General features: G+C 41.5%; 1 protein-coding gene across 1 annotated transcript in view; it reads left to right on the forward strand.

Annotated features, from left to right (window-relative positions):
• JAG2 (jagged canonical Notch ligand 2) overlaps window positions 1–21,118 on the forward strand; it is a gene marked incomplete at its 5' end in the record, with an annotated part of 141,906 nt that overhangs the window by 101,606 nt on the left and 19,182 nt on the right. The window contains 8 exons of the mRNA XM_082275851.1: window positions 644–774; window positions 4,387–4,506; window positions 4,775–4,888; window positions 5,604–5,717; window positions 7,996–8,109; window positions 8,465–8,511; window positions 11,377–11,550; window positions 19,635–19,785. Coding sequence (XP_082131977.1) covers window positions 644–774; window positions 4,387–4,506; window positions 4,775–4,888; window positions 5,604–5,717; window positions 7,996–8,109; window positions 8,465–8,511; window positions 11,377–11,550; window positions 19,635–19,785 — 965 coding nt within the window. The remainder of the gene's footprint in view (window positions 1–643; window positions 775–4,386; window positions 4,507–4,774; window positions 4,889–5,603; window positions 5,718–7,995; window positions 8,110–8,464; window positions 8,512–11,376; window positions 11,551–19,634; window positions 19,786–21,118) is intronic.

A 21,118-nucleotide genomic window follows, 5' to 3' on the forward strand; every position in this document is an offset into this window, starting at 1 on the left:
CCATCTCCATTTTTTTTTTTTTTTTTAACTTAAGTTGTGACCAACTAGTTCAATGGAATTGTCTTAAATAGAAATATCATTGGGGTGTGGGGCAGTGGTTTTTTTTTTTTTGTTCCAAGTTCCAAACTCCTTTTTGAAAACCCTTCTCCACCCCCAACAGCAGATTGGAATTGAGACACACCTTCCCTGGGCATAGACTGTTGTGCCTGGTGGGTGAGCATTTGAAATCCATTTGCCATCCTCTGCATCCAACACGTCTGTGTGAGCCAGAGACTAAATGTGGCATCAAAATGAAATTGGTGGTTATCCTTTTATGTTTTTACTGATTGTTCCTGCTATTGTAACTTTCAATGCTTTATCTTCTGAAAAGTATGTTATCCGGTTTTTGAAAAATTGGAAATCTAATTTTTATCAACCCTTTAGTGTGCTTTGCTGGTCTGCCTAGCTTTTTATTCAGTCATGCTTTTTAAGTTTGCGGAGCAAATAAAATCATGTAATACTTTTACAAATGCCAAAGAATAACGTTTGAAATTTTCACGTACTCAACCTATTTTTGGGACTTTGTGTTTTAACGGAAACACCAGTGAGAAACTTTAAAATTGCCAGAAAAATGTAAAGTGTTCCCTATTCATTTTTCCTCTAGGTGCCATTACGGATGGCAGGGTGACTACTGTAGCAAGTGCGTTCCATACCCCGGCTGTGACCATGGGAGTTGCCGGTTGCCATGGGAATGTAACTGTGAGACCAACTGGGGTGGCCTGCTCTGCGATAAAGGTATAATGTGATTTTTATTAATTTATTCATTTTATGCTCTTTGTATGTTTAATGCATTTATTCATATAGTGAAAGTTTAATCAAATAGGGAAACCATTTAAAAATTTTAAAATTTTTAAAATATTTAGCTTGAGCTTAAAAGAATACATATAGCCAAGCTATAAGCATATAAGTATTTTATAGCCAACAACCTCCCACTGCCTTTGTAACTGTATGCACTATGTAGCATTTAATCCTCAAAAGTCTTGGAATTGCCACCTTTTTTTTTACCTCTGTGGGCAATGGTCAACAAAATTTTCTGTAAGGACCACCTAAGGAATACTTTGCTCATGGCTGTGTAAGGTTTTCCAGTAGAGGAGAATTTACAATGTGATCCTAAAGGTATTCTAAAGCTGGTCATATATGGATCAAAATGTTGATCCACGTATGGGTAGGGTGGTGGTTGTACAGAAGTCGATCCACCAATTGAATTCTGTACAACCATCCTGACGGATTTTTGCTGATTAGTGTATTCTGACGTTTGGGAAAATCAGAATGCGAATGGAGGAATCAAGTCAATTTTTTCCTTTTAACCTGCTGGTTGAACAAACAAAAAATCACTCTACCATGGGCTTGTTAAGGGTGCGTGTGTGCATATATGTGTTTGATTACAGCAAATTGTCTCCCATATCTGCTGCAGTTTTAAAGAACCTCTTTGTAGACCAGTGTGGTGCATATTGTGGTTTTAGTACACCCCCCCCCCCCTTCTTCCTTTGCACATATTAATGAGACATTTGTCAACCTTTCCTCACCCACCCCCCCCCCCCCACCCCCCAATTATCATTTGCTGTTGCTTTTTGTGAACACATGAAAAGGTGCCAGGCCAACAAGTAATGATAACTTGAGGACAGTTTGCTGTAACTGGAGCATCACTGAAACTCATGGACGTTGCCTGCAGCGCAACAGACGACAAATTCTTTGTGCATTCTTTGTTAGATCTGTACTGTTTTAAGGCTTGTTTCACAATTCCAAGGGTGGAGGTGAAAAATTTTATTGTGTTCATATGGGTCTTCTGTTAATTGTCAACCCCCCCCCCATTTATCAATTTTGCACTTTGTTTAAGTTAAAGCAGTAAGTAACAAGAAAACACAGTAAAAAAATATCAGTCTATGACTGGGTTTTTTTTTTTTTTTTCATGGTGTGTATATATAGCTTGTTTTGGCCTGAAGCAGGTAATAAATCTCTTGGACATCGTTCAGGTTAACAGTAGCTAGTCATTTCATTTCCCACCATCCAGTTTTGTTAACGCAAAGGCAGACCATACATGATAGATATATATATATATATATATATATATATATATATATATATATATATGTATATATATATATATATATATATATATATATATATATTATAAATATTTTTTTTTTTCTTTCAGCTGGCTGAATACTCAAATGGATAGATTCCCCCATCTTCACACTTGCTGTGGATGGGAGAATCCATTCCACAGAGATATTTTATTCTGACAGCAGGAAGTCTTCCCTGCCATCGGTATGTATTCTGACAGCAGGGAGTCTTCCCTGCCATTGGTATGTATTCTGACAGCAGGGAGTCTTCCCTGCCATCGGTATGTATTCTGACAGCAGGGAGTCTTCCCTGCCATTGGTATGTATTCTGACAGCAGGGAGTCTTCCCTGCCATTGGTATGTATTCTGACAGCAGGGAGTCTTCCCTGCCATCGGTATGTATTCTGACAGCAGGGAGTCTTCCCTGCCATCGGTATGTATTCTGACAGCAGGAAGTCTTCCCTGCCATCGGTATGTATTCTGACAGCAGGAAGTCTTCCCTGCCATCGTATGTATTCTGACAGCAGGAAGACTTCCCTGCCATCGGTATGTATTCTGACAGCAGGGAGTCTTCCCTGCCATCGGTATGTATTCTGACAGCAGGGAGTCTTCCCTGCCATCGGTATGTATTCTGACAGCAGGGAGTCTTCCCTGCCATCGGTATGTATTCTGACAGCAGGGAGTCTTCCCTGCCATTGGTATGTATTCTGACAGCAGGGAGTCTTCCCTGCCATCGGTATGTATTCTGACAGCAGGGAGTCTTCCCTGCCATTGGTATGTATTCTGACAGCAGGGAGTCTTCCCTGCCATTGGTATGTATTCTGACAGCAGGGAGTCTTCCCTGCCATTGGTATGTATTCTGACAGCAGGGAGTCTTCCCTGCCATCGGTATGTATTCTGACAGCAGGGAGTCTTCCCTGCCATCAGTATGTATTCTGACAGCAGGAAGTCTTCCCTGCCATCGGTATGTATTCTGACAGCAGGAAGACTTCCCTGCCATCGGTATGTATTCTGACAGCAGGGAGTCTTCCCTGCCATCGGTATACAGTCATTAGCACCACTGGCTGTAGCAGCACTGATCGAGTGAAGATTTTCCAGCAGGCTGATTGTACAGAAGTTGATTGAGAGATCGACTTCTGTACAACCAGCCTGCTCATAAATGGATCGAAATCCCTGCTTGAACAGTCTGTATTTCGATCCATCTACGGCTGACTTTACTCATCCAAAAAATAACTTGATTAGAAACTTCTTGTAATTGACCTGTAAGCCAGATAGCATTTTTTTTCTGTAACGCCTACACTGGGAGAAAAACATTAAATCGCAGATCACAATGGCTCTTTACCATGTAATCAGCGGTGTCCAATCACAGCTGATCACTTTATAAACACACTTGCCGGTTATTGGCATTCCTTTCTTCACGCTGCCACAGCGTGAGGATAGAGCCAGTAACCAGCTAGTGTGAAAGGGGACATCTGGACTGATAATCAGGACTCTGATTGTTTGTGCCCTGATTATCAGTGCAGCCCCAACAGTGCCCATCAGTGCAGCCTCATCAGCAAACATCAGTGAGGGCCGGTTCACATTTCTGCGAGTGCGCCGATCGCATGTAATTTGGAGCGCACTGCTCCTTCATTACATGCGATCGGAGGTGCGGATACGAATTCCGCCATACACTTTGTATGGCTGAATTCGCATTGTATCCGCACCAAACACGCACATGACCCTTTTTTCCAGCCGCATCAGGATCGGATCGCACAGTGGTTCACACTTGTGCGATCCGATCCTGTGCGAACTGTCAGATCGCACTGCGATATGCGATCAAACTGGGGGTGTCAACATTTCATTGACGCCCCCTGCGTATCGCATATGGCAGTGTGAACTGCCAGGGGTGCGTTTGCGATGCGGGAACAGGCTGCAAATTCGCAGCCTTCCCGCATCGCACAAGTGTGAACCGGGACTTAAGGATAAAAATGTACCTGTTGGCAAAAGTTTATAACAGAAACTAAAACTTTTTTTTTTTTTTATAAAATGTTCGTTTTTTTTGACAAAAAATAAACCCTGTGGAGATTAGGTACCGCCAAAAAAAAAAAAAAAAAGCTCTATTTGTGTGAAAAAGATAAAAATGTCATATGGGTACAGTGTTGCATGGCCACGCAATTGTCATTCAAATTGTGACAGTGCTAAAAGCTGAAAATTGACCTGGGCAAGAAAAGGGTAAAAGTGCCCAGTAGGCAAGTGATAAATGTACAAAAATCCAAATTTTTTATTTTTTTTTGGCTTTAAGATCTAAACTACTGTGGAACTCATCATCCATGTTTAAACGGCGGAACATGCATGAATACAGAGCCTGACCGATATCATTGTGCTTGTATGGATGGCTATTCGGGGAAGAACTGTGAAATAGGTAAGCGCTTTCTTTGGAGAGTTTATTTTCCCTGTTTTTGAGAGTGGTGATGGAAGACTGACTCTAAACTTTATGCAAATATTGATATATATATTTTTTTTTTTTACCTTATTACTAGCTGTGTTACTAGTGTTTGACGGCCTTGTGCCCTCTTATTAGTTTTAGACAAATATTTGAATATTGATGCATAGGCATCGTTGTCACCTACCTTGCCAAGTATTTTTTTTAATAGAAAATTAACCATTAAAATGTGTTTTGCATTTTGTAGCGGAACATGCCTGTGCTTCCAACCCTTGTGCTAATGATGGCATCTGTCATGAAGTCTCGACGGGCTTTGAGTGCCATTGCCCTCCTGGTTGGACTGGACCCACCTGTGCAATTGGTATGTGGTGTTTTTGACCTGGAACCATTCTTGCTGCCTCCTGGCCTGACTTTTGGGTACCCTGCTGCTTGTTTGATCTCTGGCTAAAGCACATGTGGTGAAGTCTGTGGTTAGAGATTGAAGTAGTTGTCACTAAACACACAGGTGCCAAGTAAATGGGTTTACCATCTTCCTGGAAAACTGGCAAGTTATTCACCCTATGTAGTTTAAATTTGCCTTTTTCTTTTGTCCAAAGCCGTCTGCCATTGGGCTTAATCCAAAAAAGGACAAACTATCTGAAAATCACTTTTTTACTTCCCTTTGCATAGCTGTTCTCTGGAGTTTGGGCAAAGCATTTTTTTATTTTTTAATTTATAGGTTTTTATTAAATTTTTTTCGACAATACATGAAATGTATCGGTTTTAAATCTTTGTGTGCGCTTGGCCATAGTGGGTTTCTTTCATGCTGCCTGCCCAACAACATGTAGGAGAATGGAAATGCAGATGCATTTTTACACTGACCATATAATGAGGGTTTGGGTCCATTATTTTACTTATCCAGAGGTTAAAGAGAGTATTTCTACAGGGGGAAAAAAAACTTCTAAGGTATTCTGTTTGATCAAGAAAGGTTTTACGCATTGGCAGATAACCTAAACAGAGCTGTTGTTGGATACAAATGCATCATTACCTTCATTGTCCTTGTCAATATCTTACATTGTATCACCCTCTCTTTTCAGACATTGATGAATGTGAGTCTAACCCTTGTGCGAGTGGAGGAATCTGTAAAAACCTCATTAATGGCTTTGAGTGCCTTTGTCCTCCACAGTGGGCTGGAACCACCTGTCAGCTGGGTAAGTCATTCCTGGAAGACCTAAGTAGTGACATTCTACATTGACTCTAAATGTGCTATGTAATCATTTTGATGAAGACACAGCACAGATTACCACTGCCGAAAATGTTCTTGTAGGATTTGTTAAGCGAGTGGAAAAAAAAAACGGTAGTCCTTAATTTGCCATAGACAGTGTTCTGAGTGCAGTTAACTTTAGCAACCAATCAGAGATCTATTGGCTCTGTTACTTCTCAAGCGTTCTTAAAGCGGAGTTCCAGCCATTTACTCACCTGTCCAACGGTCCAGCGATGCGGCCGCCGGAAGCCTCGATCCTCTCCCTCGGCGCCGGCATCACTGCTGTGGGCACCCGGCTGTTACAGTTTGCGGCTTCACAGCCGGGTACCCACTGCGCATGCGCAAGTCGCGCTGCGCGCCGTGATTGGCCGGCAATTTTCTGGGACCTCTGACGTGTCCCAGAAGATTGCAGGGAGGGAGGGGGAGAGGAGAACTTCCGCTCAGGGCGCCGCGGTGCTCCGAGCGGAAGTGGGAGCGGGTACCTGTCAAAACTAGGTACCCTCCCCCCCCCCCCCCCCCAAAAAATGACATGCCAAATGTGGCATGTCGGGGGGTCAGGACTCCCTAAAGCGGAAGTTCCACTTTTGGGTGGAACTCCGCTTTAATTCTGAACTGCCTAGAGTAAAAAAGTATTAAGATTGTGCTGAAGTCAGACCGATGCAGATCTGATTGCTTGCACTAGGTAGCAACACATTGCTGGTTAAATTTCAATTATCCATATCCTTCCAGAGTCCATTCCTAGATGCAGTTTACGGGTTCTTAATTTATTAACACTTCTGTAGTGTATTAATTTGCATTTGTTTAACAATGGTGGTGGTTTTTTTTAAATGTTAACATAAATGGTGGTGGGTTTTTTCATGTTGTGTTTGACTAGTTTTGTTTTTTTTTATTTTTAGCTCATTGTGGTTTGCTTTTTTTTTTTTTTCTTTGGCTAAGCCCATATAACTTTGTTCTATTTTGGCAATGGCGGGTTAAATAGTCTTATACTAAAATGATTTAGGATGTGGCCGGAGATGCACTCTCCTTGCACTTGTACTGCAGCCCTAATATTTCCTGGTCAGCCTTGTTCTGGGCAATAGTGTATGATGGAAATCCATACTTTAGTGATACCACTGCTTAGCATAACCCTGTAGTAGAGCACCTGTTTGCAATAGGTTCAAATATACCTATAGGGCCAATGAACCCTTTGCCGTGTGCATTTTTGGTGCTTACCCATGTTGCATCTACCCACTATTTTTGTACAGGCATACCCCATTTTAAGTACACTCACTTTACGTACACTCGCGAGTACGGACATGGCCTGGTCAGCTTGGCATGGCACTATTCCTGGTTTTTAACGTTGGCATCTATGGGAAATCTTGGTCAGCTTGACATGGCACTGCTCTCAAACCATAAGTGACAGGGATACCAAACTTAGGGAGCACTGAGAGGGGACACAGGGCTACACCATATCCTATTTGTGGCCGGCCAGCTTGTCTAGGTAATCTACCATGTCATAGTCCTGGTATTGCTTCACTTTAAGTACATTTTCGTTTTACATACATGCTCTGGTCCCATTATGTATTTAAAAGTGGGGTATGCCTGTATGAGCCCTCAACAGTCCTCCACCTACCAGAAAAAAAGTACCTTGACCTTTATTTTTTAGTGGGGTGTTTTTTTTTATGTTTTTTTTTTTTTTATATATAGCACCTCACATGTATTTTTACACATATATGCATTTGGATTTGGTATGTTAAAGGGTCAGGTTGTATTACTGCATGCATATCTCATTGGGGGCCAGTTGGGAAAGAATAGGCAACCCCCAAAACATACACAACACAGCACTCATCCTTATGCATTAAATTGGGAGTACACGGGTGTAAAATTGTGACATTTTTAAAAATGGCAGGGGTCTTAGCTATTCCCTAATCTGTCAAAGGATTTTCTTTTTTTTTTTTGGCTTAACATCATTCACTTTAATCCTTTCATAATCTGACCAGGTTTGTTAGGCAGGTAGTGCATGGAGCTCTCTGGCCACTCAGTGTTGTACTTTGGTTTTAAATAACCCAGCATGAACTTGCTAGATCTTGTATACTGCTAATACAGTGGGTAGCATGAATATGTATACATTGTCTGCATGTATAGTCGTAATCTGTAACTAGCATTTGGGTGAAATCTGCTTGGTGTTTGGGATGCTGTTTATGGTGTGTTTTTTATTTATTTCTTTTTCTTGTCTTGTTTCACAGATGCTAATGAGTGTGAGGGAAAACCCTGTTTTAATGCTTATTCTTGCAGAAATCTGATTGGTGGATATTACTGTGTCTGCATTCCAGGATGGACAGGAATTAACTGTCACATCAGTTAGTATTTAATGGTTCATTTGTAGCTACTTTTTCTATCCATTCAAATATATATGAAAAAAAAAAAAGATCTAAAATGATGTTGCTTAGCTGTCAACTAATTCATCTGTTTAAGTATAAAAATGTGCAAAGAACTAAACTGATCTAACTTCATACTCTCCTGAAAGCCTTCCAGTCATTTTGGAACGAAGTACCAATGTTCTTTGCAAGAGCATGCCTGGAACATAAAGTCCCTCAATGATTTTGAAGGCTCTAAGGTCTTTCAGCCCTGCTACTTCCTTTCTGATATATTTTTTTTTGTGTTTTCGGGGGGAGATTTGTGGAAATATGCTATAAGAATATATTTTGTTTGTAGATATTAATGAATGCCGTGGCCAGTGTCAAAATGGAGGCATTTGCAAGGTGAGTTTTGCAACTCTTCTTGATAGCACACAACATTTAACACTTGTTTAATAAGTTCAATACTATGAAGTCCAATTATTTGTGGCACACCACACTAGTAGTCCAACAGAACTTTGTTTAAATAGGCCAAAAACATCCCAGGTGCTTCAAAACAAAGGTGTTAATTTAGTTTTCTTTGGAAAGCAGTCACAACCTGATTAGGAAAGCCTTTCCACTGCCAGTGTGCTGTAGAGAAGGACTCTTGCTTTGTGTGGTGCAGTTGTCTTTCTGCATAGGCCCAACATGCCCCTAAGCCAGAGTTAAGCCTAGTACACATGGTCTGAATGTCGGGTGACATCGGCTGGTTCAATGAAAACCGGCCAATATTCAGCCCTTGTGTATGGCAGCCGGGTTGGCTTCTGTTGGATGAGCATGCTGGAAAACCACCAGCTGACCAGCTCCCGATCAGTCCTACTCTGGTCAGGGGAGAACACTGCTGAACTCTGGTTCAGCAGGGGAGAATGCTGTACTAACATTGGATTGTTAGTACAGCAGCTCCGACCTGAGCTAAGCTCCCACTGGGTTGAACTAAAAGAACTGATTGGGTATACTAGGCTTTAGAGCTCCCCAGTCAGCAGAGCACATTGACTTTACTTGTTTGCTGAGCTGTAGGTTCTGCTGGGGACATGTTGGATCTCTGCGGAAAAGCAGCTGCTCTCTAACCGAGAATAAGGGTTGTTGTGTACAGCGTGCTGGCAAGAAACAGGCCTTTCTACTAAGGCTGTGGCTGCTTTCCAAAGAAAACATGTAGTTCTAAAAGGTGTGGGCCCAATGTATATGCACGATCTGGCTCAATAAGACTCCCCTTTCACTTTTTGCGTAAACATGTACTTTCAAGCCTGCCTGCCTGTTCGTTTGTGTCAATCGTTGGAGAGGATTGAGCAGGCCCATACCTCTGATGGAGCATAATCTAGCTGTCTGCCTCTATGCAGCTTACAGCATTTTATCCTGAGAATAGTCAGCCAGGGCTGCAATCTGCTGGTGCATACAGACATCGCTTGTTCTGCCGGGCCAATAATGCTGAATCAAACAAGAGTGATCAGATGTCAAACCATTTGCACATTTACTGGTGACCATTGTTCATTATTTATCACTGGTTTAAATGAAGAATAAACAGCACTTAATTGGAGCCTGTAGAATACAAATATGAGAGCTGCTGTTTCCATCTTGGTTTTGCACTCTGGGTCTTCGTTTGGCTTTTGAATAGGTCATTGAGCTGCAGCTTGGCGACTGACTTCAATACTTATTGAGGACCGTGACTTACAAATAAGTTAAATGAAGGTTACATCCCTAAACCAAGTTGGCAATAGTGGCTTTCGTATTTCAGTCCTGAAAGGACATTGTCATTTTTTTTATTGCTGTCTCTGCCTCCGTTAAAGTGTTACCAAACCCAGAACCCTGCATTCGCTATATTTGGTCTCCCACAGTACACAGAACATGGAAATGCAATCATTTTAGTAAAAATAAACAGCTAAATACCTTTCCACATCAGCAGTTAGAGCAGTCTTGTGACTTCTATCAGTGTCTGGTTAAAGCTTGTAGGAGTTGTTTTCATTCTTCCCTGATTGTCCTATGAGGCTGGAGGACCCCTGACCCTCTGTCTGGACAGTGCTGATTGGCCCTGTGCTGGTCACATGCACTCTCCCAAGAAAAAAGACAAACTCTAGCAATACACATCAAACTGAGCATGTGCAGCTTGTCCCCTAGCCTCTGTTCTATCAACAGATAGATTGGGGCCTGTGGAAGAAGGGGGAGGATCAGAGAAGACGGGATCAAACAGCCTTTTTATTCAATGCAAAGGATTAATCCCTTAGTTTCCACAGTGAGTATAACAAGCATGCTTTACTACATAAACAGACTGATTTTTACTGTTGTGGGTTTAGTAACACTTTAAAGAGGTTGTAAACTCATTTCAATTTTTTTTTTTTTTTACAAGCTGAAAGAGAAGCACATAATGAGCTAGTATGCATCGCATACTAGCTCATTATGAAATACTTGCCTTAGAACGAGCCCCCGCCGTGCCGTCCGCTCACCTTCCGGGATCACGGCATCCGGCCATTCCGCGCGTGGGAGCTGACAGTCACGGCACGGGTCTCTGAAGAAACGGCACCAGCGGCCGTTCCTTCAGAGCGCATGCGCCAGTGACGTCACTGGCTGCATGTAAGGTAAATATCTCCTAAACGGTACATGTTTAGGAGATATTTACAGTACCTATAGGTAAAAGTATCAGAGGAGGGTTTACTTCCTCTTTAAGGAGATTCACCCTCTCTATTTGTGCTGTTTACCATTATCATTGAAAAGGAAACTAAAACAAAATTAAAAAATGTTGTGCTGTCCCCATAAAATTATTAGGGGGGGGGGGTCGGAGTCTTCCAATAAGGACACTAGTTCTGTTGACCTATGGGCCCCAAGGAATTCCCTTTGCAGGGATTTCCTTCTACTACCCAATCCCAATGGGACCAAGAAGGCGAAAATAAAGCTTACATGGGTTTATCCCTCTTACGCTATCCAAAATAGAAAAAAAAAGTTCTGCCTATAGTTCTAATTTGATTGACATGGCTGATTGAGCGGTCTGTCCAGAGAAGTCTTTTTGAGCATTTGGTATACATTGGTCCCTCTTCCTATAATTCAAAAATGTAAGTCAAATACAGTGCTATGTTAACATGCAAAGCCTTTTTTGTCTCGTTGTTTGTCTTCGTTATCATACTGCTGTATGTTACCATTTGCTATACATAACAGCTGTTGTACTAGTAGTTCTCTTGCTGTTTTAGCACTTTATTATTAGACTTTAGTGTTGTATTATTGCTTACCTACGCGTCTTACTAGGACAAGATAAACGGATATCGATGCATTTGCCCCCGGGGCTTTGTTGGGAAGAACTGCGAGATAGAGGTGAATGAATGCGCCAGCAACCCATGTCTGAACGGAGGAGTGTGTGATGACCTGGTCAATGGTTTCCACTGCCGCTGTCTTCCCGGCTATGCTGGCACCACATGCGAGGTGAGAGATGCTCCTGGATGTCTGCTGTGCGCTGTCTTTCATGTGTTGTGGAAATCTATCTCTGGATTAAACTAGAGCAATCCAAGGCCTACCGCATTATATATTAATGGATCTGCTACTTGATATGTTGTGTGAATAAGCAAATTTGTTTGGTTGTATCGAAGTGATGTTGGACATTGAAAGGGGCAGAATGTCTATTCTTTTGGCGGCTTGTTTTCTTGTTCCCTTCTAGATCTGGACACACAAAAATCCATATGTTGCAAAAAAAAAATCCATATGATGCAGGCTATCATTGGCAATAATAATAATCCAACCCCCCCTGCCCATAGATGTATTGGGTGACTGTGGTTCATCCTGCAGTGACATCATGCAGCTATGCGGTCACTATGTGTACTCCCTATGGACGTGTAAAAGACAAATGAAAGCACTATTCCGGCTTTAATTTGTTAAGCATTTACAGCAAGTTTTTTTTTTTCTGGAAAAAATGTTTAAACCATATGGGTGGGGGAGCCAGTCTTTTGTAAGCACCCCCACCAGTGTAATACGGTTTGTCTCAACTCTGTACCTGAAAATTTTCTGGTCAGCTTGGCCTGTTACAGGTGAAAAAAACCCTCTACTGCCAGAATTAACAGGTAATTTAATTATTTTGTGGGGATGCTATGTGACTGCACCATATGTCATATTTGCTTCTGTTTTAATGATGTAGACAAGACTGTATCATACTGTAACCAATTTACAACATCACAGTGGTACTGTGGGTGGGTGAAAAATTTAGAAAGTGCCTAAGTTTCATATTCTATAAAGTCCATGTTTCCTCACTACATGTTTTCGAAGACTGTATCAAATGTCATTTTTAAAACAAAAAAAATTGGTAATTGTAGTTCATCGCAGAAAGTGTAACGCAAAGCAGAAATTATTTCTGTGTAAAAGGAAAAAAAAAATCAGGAAACGCTTCAACAGTACTAAATCCCTCTTAACTTGCCTTAATCTGATTTTCAGGTTTCCCATAATCCCCTGCAGCTATATTGAGCAGAGTTTTTGCAGAGCCTCCGGGCAGGACTGCAGACTCTTCCCCAGTCAGAATTAAATCTACATCTTAAATTTGAATGTAGCTGGTGATACAGCAATTAGAGAGAAGGAGATTTACAGTACCTTGTAGGATATGTACACAATATAAGCTCTGGTTTTGTGTTATTAGATAATACAAAGGGCCTGGTTATGGTACTTCAAACTTTAGGGGAAGGGGTCAGATTGTGGCCAGTGGGCAATATAAAATGAACTGGCCTTAGTGGAAGTAAACCATGCCCGAGCTTGCTGTTCAGTCGGTGTAAAACAGCAAAGCGCTTGCATAGTGGAATAGTGCCCCATCATTGGTGTGAAGGAATAGTGCCCCATCATTTGTATGAAGGAATAATGCCCCATCATTGGTGTGAAGGAATAATGCCCCATCATTGGTGTGAAGGAATAGTGCCCCATCATTGGTGTGAAGGAATGGTGCCCCATCATTGGTGTGAAGGAATGGTGCCCCATCATTGGTGTGAAGGAATGGTGCCCCATCATTGGTGTGAAGGAATGGTGCCCCATCATTGGTGTGAAGGAATGGTGCCCCATCATTGGTGTGAAGGAATGGTGCCCCATCATTGGTGTGAAGGAATGGTGCCCCATCATTGGTGTGAAGGAATGGTGCCCCATCATTGGTGCCCCATCATTGGTTGTGAAGGGATGGTGCCCCCATCTTTGGTATCAATGGAAGGATTGTGCCCCATCTTTGGTATCAATGGAAGGATTGTGCCCCATCTTTGGTATCAATGGAAGGATTGTGCCCCATCTTTGGTATCAATGGAAGGATTGTGCCCCATCTTTGGTATCAATGGAAGGATTGTGCCCCATCTTTGGTATCAATGGAAGGATTGTGCCCCATTGTTGATGATCAGCAGGAGGAGTGGTGCAGCAAAGGCTGGATAAAGGCAAGCAAAGGGCTGCAGTTGTTTGGAGACCACTGCTTTATAGATGGCACAGTTGCAGTTTTGCTAGACATCATTAGTAATTTTGCTTGGTCTTCTAAACTTCAGAAAAACGAATAAATACACAGATGAAATGCATAGAAATGAGAGCCGTCTTGCCTGCCAAAGATTTGTATTTATGTACATCCAGTTATGAAATGTGTATAGTCTTTAGGTCAGAGGCCCTAATTTTCTTTGCTGCGTGCACTTAACACTTCCAGGTATTGACTATCCGCCAGCTTTCGACTGGACACTGAAAGGAGAAGCAGAACACAGATAAATTAATCTCTGTTGCTCTGCTTTCTTTTTCTGTTGTCCTTATACTGCTTTTCATTCTCCCAGCCTGAGCTCTTCCATACAGTGCATTATACTGCTGGGAAGTCCAATTGTCCCAGGCATACACTATATGCAAATGGCTCTACCTCTCTGAATCCTGGTGAAGTCAGTAATGGTCTTTTATTGGCTTCTGAAGTTCTCGCATTGAATTCTCAAATGATGCTTCATTGGTGGGTCTTGGCTGAGCATGTTAAGGCCATTTTGAGGATTACGAGGCTCTCCAGGCACACAGGAACTGTATTTTAAGCTAAACCTGTTTTCGGATGGAGTGGGGAAGGATTAGGTCTTTTTCCAGATTTTACTGCCCTCTATGGCTCCTTTGAAGAGATTCCCATACTTGCTGTCCCAGTGGCACTGTGTCATGAGAAATGGAAATGAAAATCTCTAAAAAGATATGCAGCCTATAGACTACTGTATCAGGAGACTGTGCCCGACAGCCACACCTAATCTTATGGAAGCGTTAAAGTCCCCTACCCCTATGGCTGTTTTGATGCTTTTTAGTTTTGGTCCCTTTTTATTGTAGAAGATCAAGGAGCCAGTTTTAAGTATTTGAATTGCAGGAAGCTTGGGAACTCTTGTCTATATCCTTGGTACATACTATTAAACTTGAACTGGAAAGGGAAATTTATACTAGCAGAGGAAACGTATGAATGTCGCTGATAGGGGGACATCTAAAGAAGAAAAATCTGCCTTTTTCTCACCAGCTTTGTTAAGGCTGAGAGCTGAACACTGAAGAATGAGACAATCTTTTTGCTGTCCTTGAGCTCTGAACTGTTTGTGCTCTCAACTTCAGTGGGACGTGCTAGTACAAATAAAGCATTCCTCCCTGGGCATTATTAAATCTTTGGATCCTGAATCATGTTGCTGCAAATTTTGGTTTGTTGAAAGAATTTTTTTTATTTGCCACTCCCTGCATGAAAAATGAGTGCTTTAGAACTGGGTAATCCTTAATATGACGCTCGCTGTAGAACAACCTGTAAAAGATCGTCCTATTTCCTTTTGGGACATTCAGCGATGTGTTGGACGGTGGATTCTAGTTAGTTCTAAAGCAATAAAAATACATTTTAATCTGGTTATGTTTGTTAAAAAAATACTTGTAAGCAACCTGTATTTTTGCATGTAGGTAGCAGAAGTACCTCTGCCTTGATATCAGCTGCATGTTCTCCCCATACAATAGTACGCTAGCTAGGAGAGGGTGGGTCAATACGCAGGATGCATGCTTACAGTAAAAAAAGCACAATGATGACTTTCTCTGGGTTCTTTTGATCCTTCACTGTCCATTGGCATATTAGGGTAGGTCCTGGACACCAGGGTGTATTGTTTAAAGTGTAAAGCCTCGTACACACGCAACGATCATCGGCCGACCGATCGGCCGTCTTTTGTCCAGTGTTGTTGTGTTGGTTGAAATGTGCTCTAGACTGCACACAAATTTTTTCGGCCAACAACAACCAACTTTAGAAGTGATGTCATGTGTTGGTTTTACTTTCCGTGTGTTTTTTCTTCTCTGAGCATGCCCAGTCTTGCTCATCTGAGTTTTTGTCTGCCGAAATCTGTACTGACTGACAATCGGCCGTTCTGTTGACGGCCAACAAAAATTTTATAGCATGCACACCAGATTTTGTTCGGCCGAAAAGTCGCAGTCGGTTGTCGAAAGCATCATACTAACAAGCCGATAATCGGCCGATCGGACGTTGGCTGAAAATTTACGGCCAACAATCGGTACATGTGTACGGGGCTTAAGTTCAAGAAAAAGTACACTGCATCTGAGCACCAAAAACACTTTTTAGTTCATGTTTAATATTTAAAGCAAACTTGCCCATCCATCCATGATTTCATGGTTTATTTTATTAGGGAATCCCTTTGAAAAACACCCCCCCTAGCATTTCTGCCGAGGTCATCTTATGTGAGGGCAGATGGTTCATGTAATATTCCTGGACACCATCTGCCCTTAGCTCTACCATGCAGGCAGGAAGGTGTGCTTAGTTGAAAGTGTCAGTTGAACTAGAGCTTGCAGTGGGAGTTGGTAGGGCAAGGTAATTACGTAGTCTTAAAGCATGAGAAACCTCAGAGTAGGTGAGTTTTCTCCTGCTTCACTGGTGCGGAATCTGTCTCTAAAAGACTTGCTGTGTTTTCTAATGGAAGCAAGAAAGACGGGTGGAATTGTTTATTGCTCTTTTCATGCACCTTGTATGTCAGCCCAACACATACATTATGTACCCCTCCATGATGGGTTAAGAAGATTAGGTTGTGGTGGAGTTTTTGGGTCACCCTTGTTCTCGGGTGTGACAAGCTCAACTGTTAGCCTCTTCCTCTCCTGTGATCCTTGTATAACTAGTACTGGTGACAGGTGGATAGTAGGAAGGTACCAATGGCCTTTACATTTCCTAAATAAGGCTTGGGTGAACCTTTGATTCAGTAGTGTATGTCTCTCGTCTAGACTAGTCCATTGCTGAAGAGTATAGCAGGAGACCTGTATACTGTCCTTATGTTGCAGACTAGCAGAGTTGTTTGTAAGAAAACGTCTGCCAAATCTTTTCAGAAACCCCAAGTGTATTATTAACAGTGTATTAGCAGGGCTGCTTTCCATCAGGGAGGTGGCAGGCATGGGTTCCCCTGGCTAACAAGAGTTTCTTTAGAAGTTTCTGTGGACAGCTGATTGGTTGGCAGCAAGTGTTCCCCAGTCCAGCTCTATTTTTCATTTTTGAAGTGTCATCCGGGATTCATATTACTGCACTTTTATACAAGGCAGGAAGACTTGTCGTTTGCACTGGCGGAAGTTTTATTTTTCATCTGTAGCTCTACAGTGTCATAAATGATTTAATCCTCTATCTGCTTTTAGATTTGTTTGCGTTAGAACAATGAAATGCTATTTCCTGCATATGGCTTTTTATAATTTATTAAGGCAATTAATGGTACTCCCCCCCCCCCCCCCTTCCCTCCTGCCCTCAAGTTCCTCCTTAAAGGGGAACCATAGCCTATCACTTTGTAAAAATACTGTGTAATCATGCTGCCAGCCATGAAAATGTGCCATCAAAACTGCTTGCTGGGGCACGGCTTTTCTGAAAAGAGTTTATTCTTCATTTGGTGTTTGTTTTATTCATTTGGCTGTTCTGTTTGCTCCATACCGATTTTTATTTTTTTTAAGCCTGTTGAATATGCGTCTGTAGATACTTAGACCGTGTTTCCAGATTCCGAACTTGATTCTTTGCAACCTCCCACTTACGCTTCCACAAAGCCTGATGTGACAGAGAGGCTGTAGTCCCACCACTGTGAGACATCGGCTGAATCTGGCAGGGGGGTCACGTTTTTGCATTTGTGCAGTTTTCTGAAAAGCAGTTGGTTGAAAAGCAGGAAGCCCCGATTCAGAAGCCCTCCCCATAGAACTCAATGAGCCTGGAATTCCAACCTGAACTGCACCACTTAGATGTGAACAGTTTCAATGGAAATCCATGTCCTTTCACATGTCTGTTCAAAACACATCCAATTCGCATATAAGTGAACCGAGCCTTAACTTTACAATAACTAAATATTTTTTCTGATTGGCAGTGGGTCTGGAAACTTGGAACATACAGTTCACATTCCTACTTCTGGGCTGCAGAATTATTGGGCTTGGGCTTAAAAAGTTGTATTGCGTTTACAAAGTGGTTAACATGGAGTTTATGCCTGCTTATGATTGTATCCCCTTCCTTACCCTGGACTTAAAGGGTTCATTTATAGAAACTTCAGTCATCCTGGTTGTGTGTGTGCATTAGGGTTGTTTATAGTGGATATCCACCTGTAAAGCCGGCCATAGACAGATTTTCTTTCCTGCAACCATGGGTTGCAGGAAAGCAAATCTATTGGTTCCCCCATCAACACAGGTAACAGGTGTGGGAAGCAGCAATGGATCGTTTATAGTAGACTTCATATTCTCTAGTCCAGTGGTCCTCAACCCTGGTCCTCAGGTCCCACTAACAGGCCAGGTTTGCAAGATAACTGAAATCCATCCCAGGTGATATAATTTGCTGCTCAATGATTGCAGTACTCTAGTCTGCATCTCCCCAAGGTAATACTTAAATCTGGCCTGTTAGTGGGCCCTGAGGACCGGAGTTGAGGACCACTGCTCTAGTCGACTAGTTTTTGACTTCTGTGGTCCGAATGTTAGACATATTAAGACATGTTGGATGTCTTAGTCTGTCTTCTGTTGAAAACGTTCTGCAAGATCCAACCTGAGAAATGCCATGCAGCCATCATTGTATTGCATGTAGTCTGGACTCACGATATGTAGTTGGGAAATGGTTGTAGAAGATCATCACTGCTGATAGGCAACAAAGGATAAAAAAAAAAATATATATATATATATATATAATATAAATATAATTTTTTTTTTTTGTTTCACAGCCTCCTCCTACAGGATTACATGGTTCTTTTCTCTGCCGGTTCTGTCATATTGGAAATCTGTGCAGCTCAGCTCTCCATCATGGCACGTCATGGCTCCACTTGCACAGCCACATTGTTCATTCACAAAGTTGTGATTGAAAAAAGTTATTTCTGCCACCACTGCAGTTCAGTGGAGCAAATGTGCAGTAAATTCACCCCACATGTAGTCCATTGATACTACCTCTAGTTCCGTAGCTGAAGGTCTAAATCTCCGGACAGACCAGGGGCTGGGGAAAGCGTCTACTGAAGCTTGAGCTTTACACCTGCAATCCAATTTATTTGCAGTTGCAATGATTTGCAGGCTAAAATGTAAAATGTATTGCACATTTTTGCTTTTTGCAAAATGTGGACATTTTATTACTTTTTGCAAAAGATGGAATACTCCAAGTATACAATAGGCAGTTTGGTTTTTTTTTTGGTACAAAAGCTATACAGAAAAAATCTCACCAGATACAATTTCAATATTGTAAGATTACCAACCTTTTTTTTTTTTTTTTTTTTTTTTTTTTTTTTTTTTCCTCTTTAAGGCATAAAACTGCAACATTTTTGATTTGTGACAAATTCCTGTATCTGGCTTTAATAACCAATGTCAAGACAAGTAGAAAGCCATTTATTAAGATGGACTGCCTTAAAAGGACATAACTGCCTAAAGGTTTACATGGTTTTAACATTTGTTTAAGTTTGGCATTTTTGTCCTAATAGTGACTGCAGACAGACATTTAACCTGTACTATCTGACTTGCATTATGTTTCAATGCGTTTCTTGCAATCGGGTTTTTTTTTTTTTTCTACTATCTGGAAAACGGCTCCGTGCTGCATACTAAAATAGGAGGGGGGGGGATGTTTCTTGTAGCTCAGTGGCACGAATGTGTCTGACTAGTTGCACTAGCTCTTCGACAACAGCAAAAAGGTTGCCTGGATATTTGACCACAGGCCATTTTCATCGCACTATTTCTGTGTTTGGGATTAACACACAGTGAAATACAAGCCAGTATGGAAATTGTACAGTTAATGGAATGTTTAGAGACTTGTGGCTTTGAATCTTTATTTTAAGCCTTGGATAGCCCAGTCCTTGTATCTTTTAGTTGCCTTTAGGGCTTGGCAGTCCTAAAACTTTGTATTTTTTTACTTTTTTATTTTTTTGTAATTTTAAAATAACATTGAATTGCTCGCCTTAAAAAACACAAAGGTACTCTTTATCAGTGCGCAAATGTTGTATCCTTAGTGCAACATGAACACAACTGCCCCATTCACTCATTGTTTTGCTTGTAAGTTTTCTCAACTTTTTTCATACAAATAGTTTTAACCTAATATTTTTTCTCTTCAGGTTGATATTGACTTGTGTGACCCCAACCCTTGCCAGAATAAAGCCCTATGCTACAATCTAGGTGGAGATTATTACTGTGCATGCTCTGACGATTACGATGGAAAGAACTGTTCTCATCTTAAAGATCACTGCAAAGACGGATCATGCAAAGGTAAATGGAGGCAATTTTTACGTTTTATATACATATGTATAGTATTATAGTTTTCTCGGGTTATAAAATTTCAGTGTATTATTCAAATTTTAAGCATGACCGTCTTAACTCATTTATAGCAAATTCCCATTATCCCCTGTAAACTGGTTGGAGTTTTAGGTTAGGCTTGTAGTCGCTGTGCCTAAGAAGGGCAGAGGCACATGGAAAAAGGTGGTAGGCATGGTTCCTAGACACCTTTTGACATTTTTAATGCCCTGTGTGGAAAGATCTTGGTTTATTCCAGGAAGCTTGGTTGTAACTCAAAGTAGAATCCTCAATTTTTTGTTCATTTTTTTCCCCCTAGTTTTTGTTTAATTAGGAAAGAGTTAATGGGTCCAGATTTCATGTGATTTATTGTTTGGTGGCCACTGTCAGCATAATACAAAGCTTAGTGAAATCAAATATTTTACTGTTGTCACTGGAACAAAAGGAGGGTGAAAGCTCAATAGAAACCCCTTTTCTGGTGACAACTGTCAAAGGCATAGTTTCGTTTTTTTTTTTTTTTCATTTAATTTTCGCTTTCTCTGGGACAAGTAAAGATATCCAGATGGGAACCTGCCCTATTCTACCCCTTCATTGCTCGGCCTAATAGCAAAACTTTCACTTTATAGGGGCTTGTTCACACTAGTGGTTGGGGGACGGTGAAACCCTGCAACCCCCTTTTTATCAGCAGAGGCAGCATGATCGAGCCCTTGAGAACTTTTCCATAATAAGAAAAATTAGAAAAACCCTGCCTAAGTGGTGCCAAATTATTTAATTTCATTCTGGATAGAGGTTCTAAACCTTCTCTGTTCTGTCATGTATTACCATTGTTACCATCTGCCACGATTCCATTCCTCCTAGAAATCTCTTCAAAGGATACACAGGACATTTTCAGTCGAGTGAGGAAGGGTTAGAATTTTTTTACCAGTGTCGAACAGCAGTGGAATTAAAATCTCTCCAAGAGGGCCACAGACAAAAAGATCTACCAATATTTCTTCAGCCCTATTTTGTTCAAAGCCTACATTCCCCCCCACCTTTTTTTTTTAAAAATAACAAACCGGTTGAACTTACCTGCTCTGTGCAGTTGGTTTTGCACAGGGTACCCCAGATCCTCCTCTTCTGGGGTCCCTCTTCGGTGCTCCTGGCCTCTCCCTTTAAGTGCCCCCCACAGGAGGCAGCTTGCTATGGGGGCACCTGTTCAGACACAGAGCTGCGACCCGTTCTCTCTCTCTCTCTCTCTCTCTCTCTCTCTCTCTCTCTCTCTCTCTCTCTCTCTCTCTCTCTTTCTCTTTCTCTTTCTCTTTCTCTTTCT

The sequence above is a fragment of the Pelophylax lessonae genome (assembly GCF_965119305.1).
Source record: "Pelophylax lessonae genome assembly, chromosome: 13".
Taxonomy (NCBI): domain Eukaryota; kingdom Metazoa; phylum Chordata; class Amphibia; order Anura; family Ranidae; genus Pelophylax; species Pelophylax lessonae.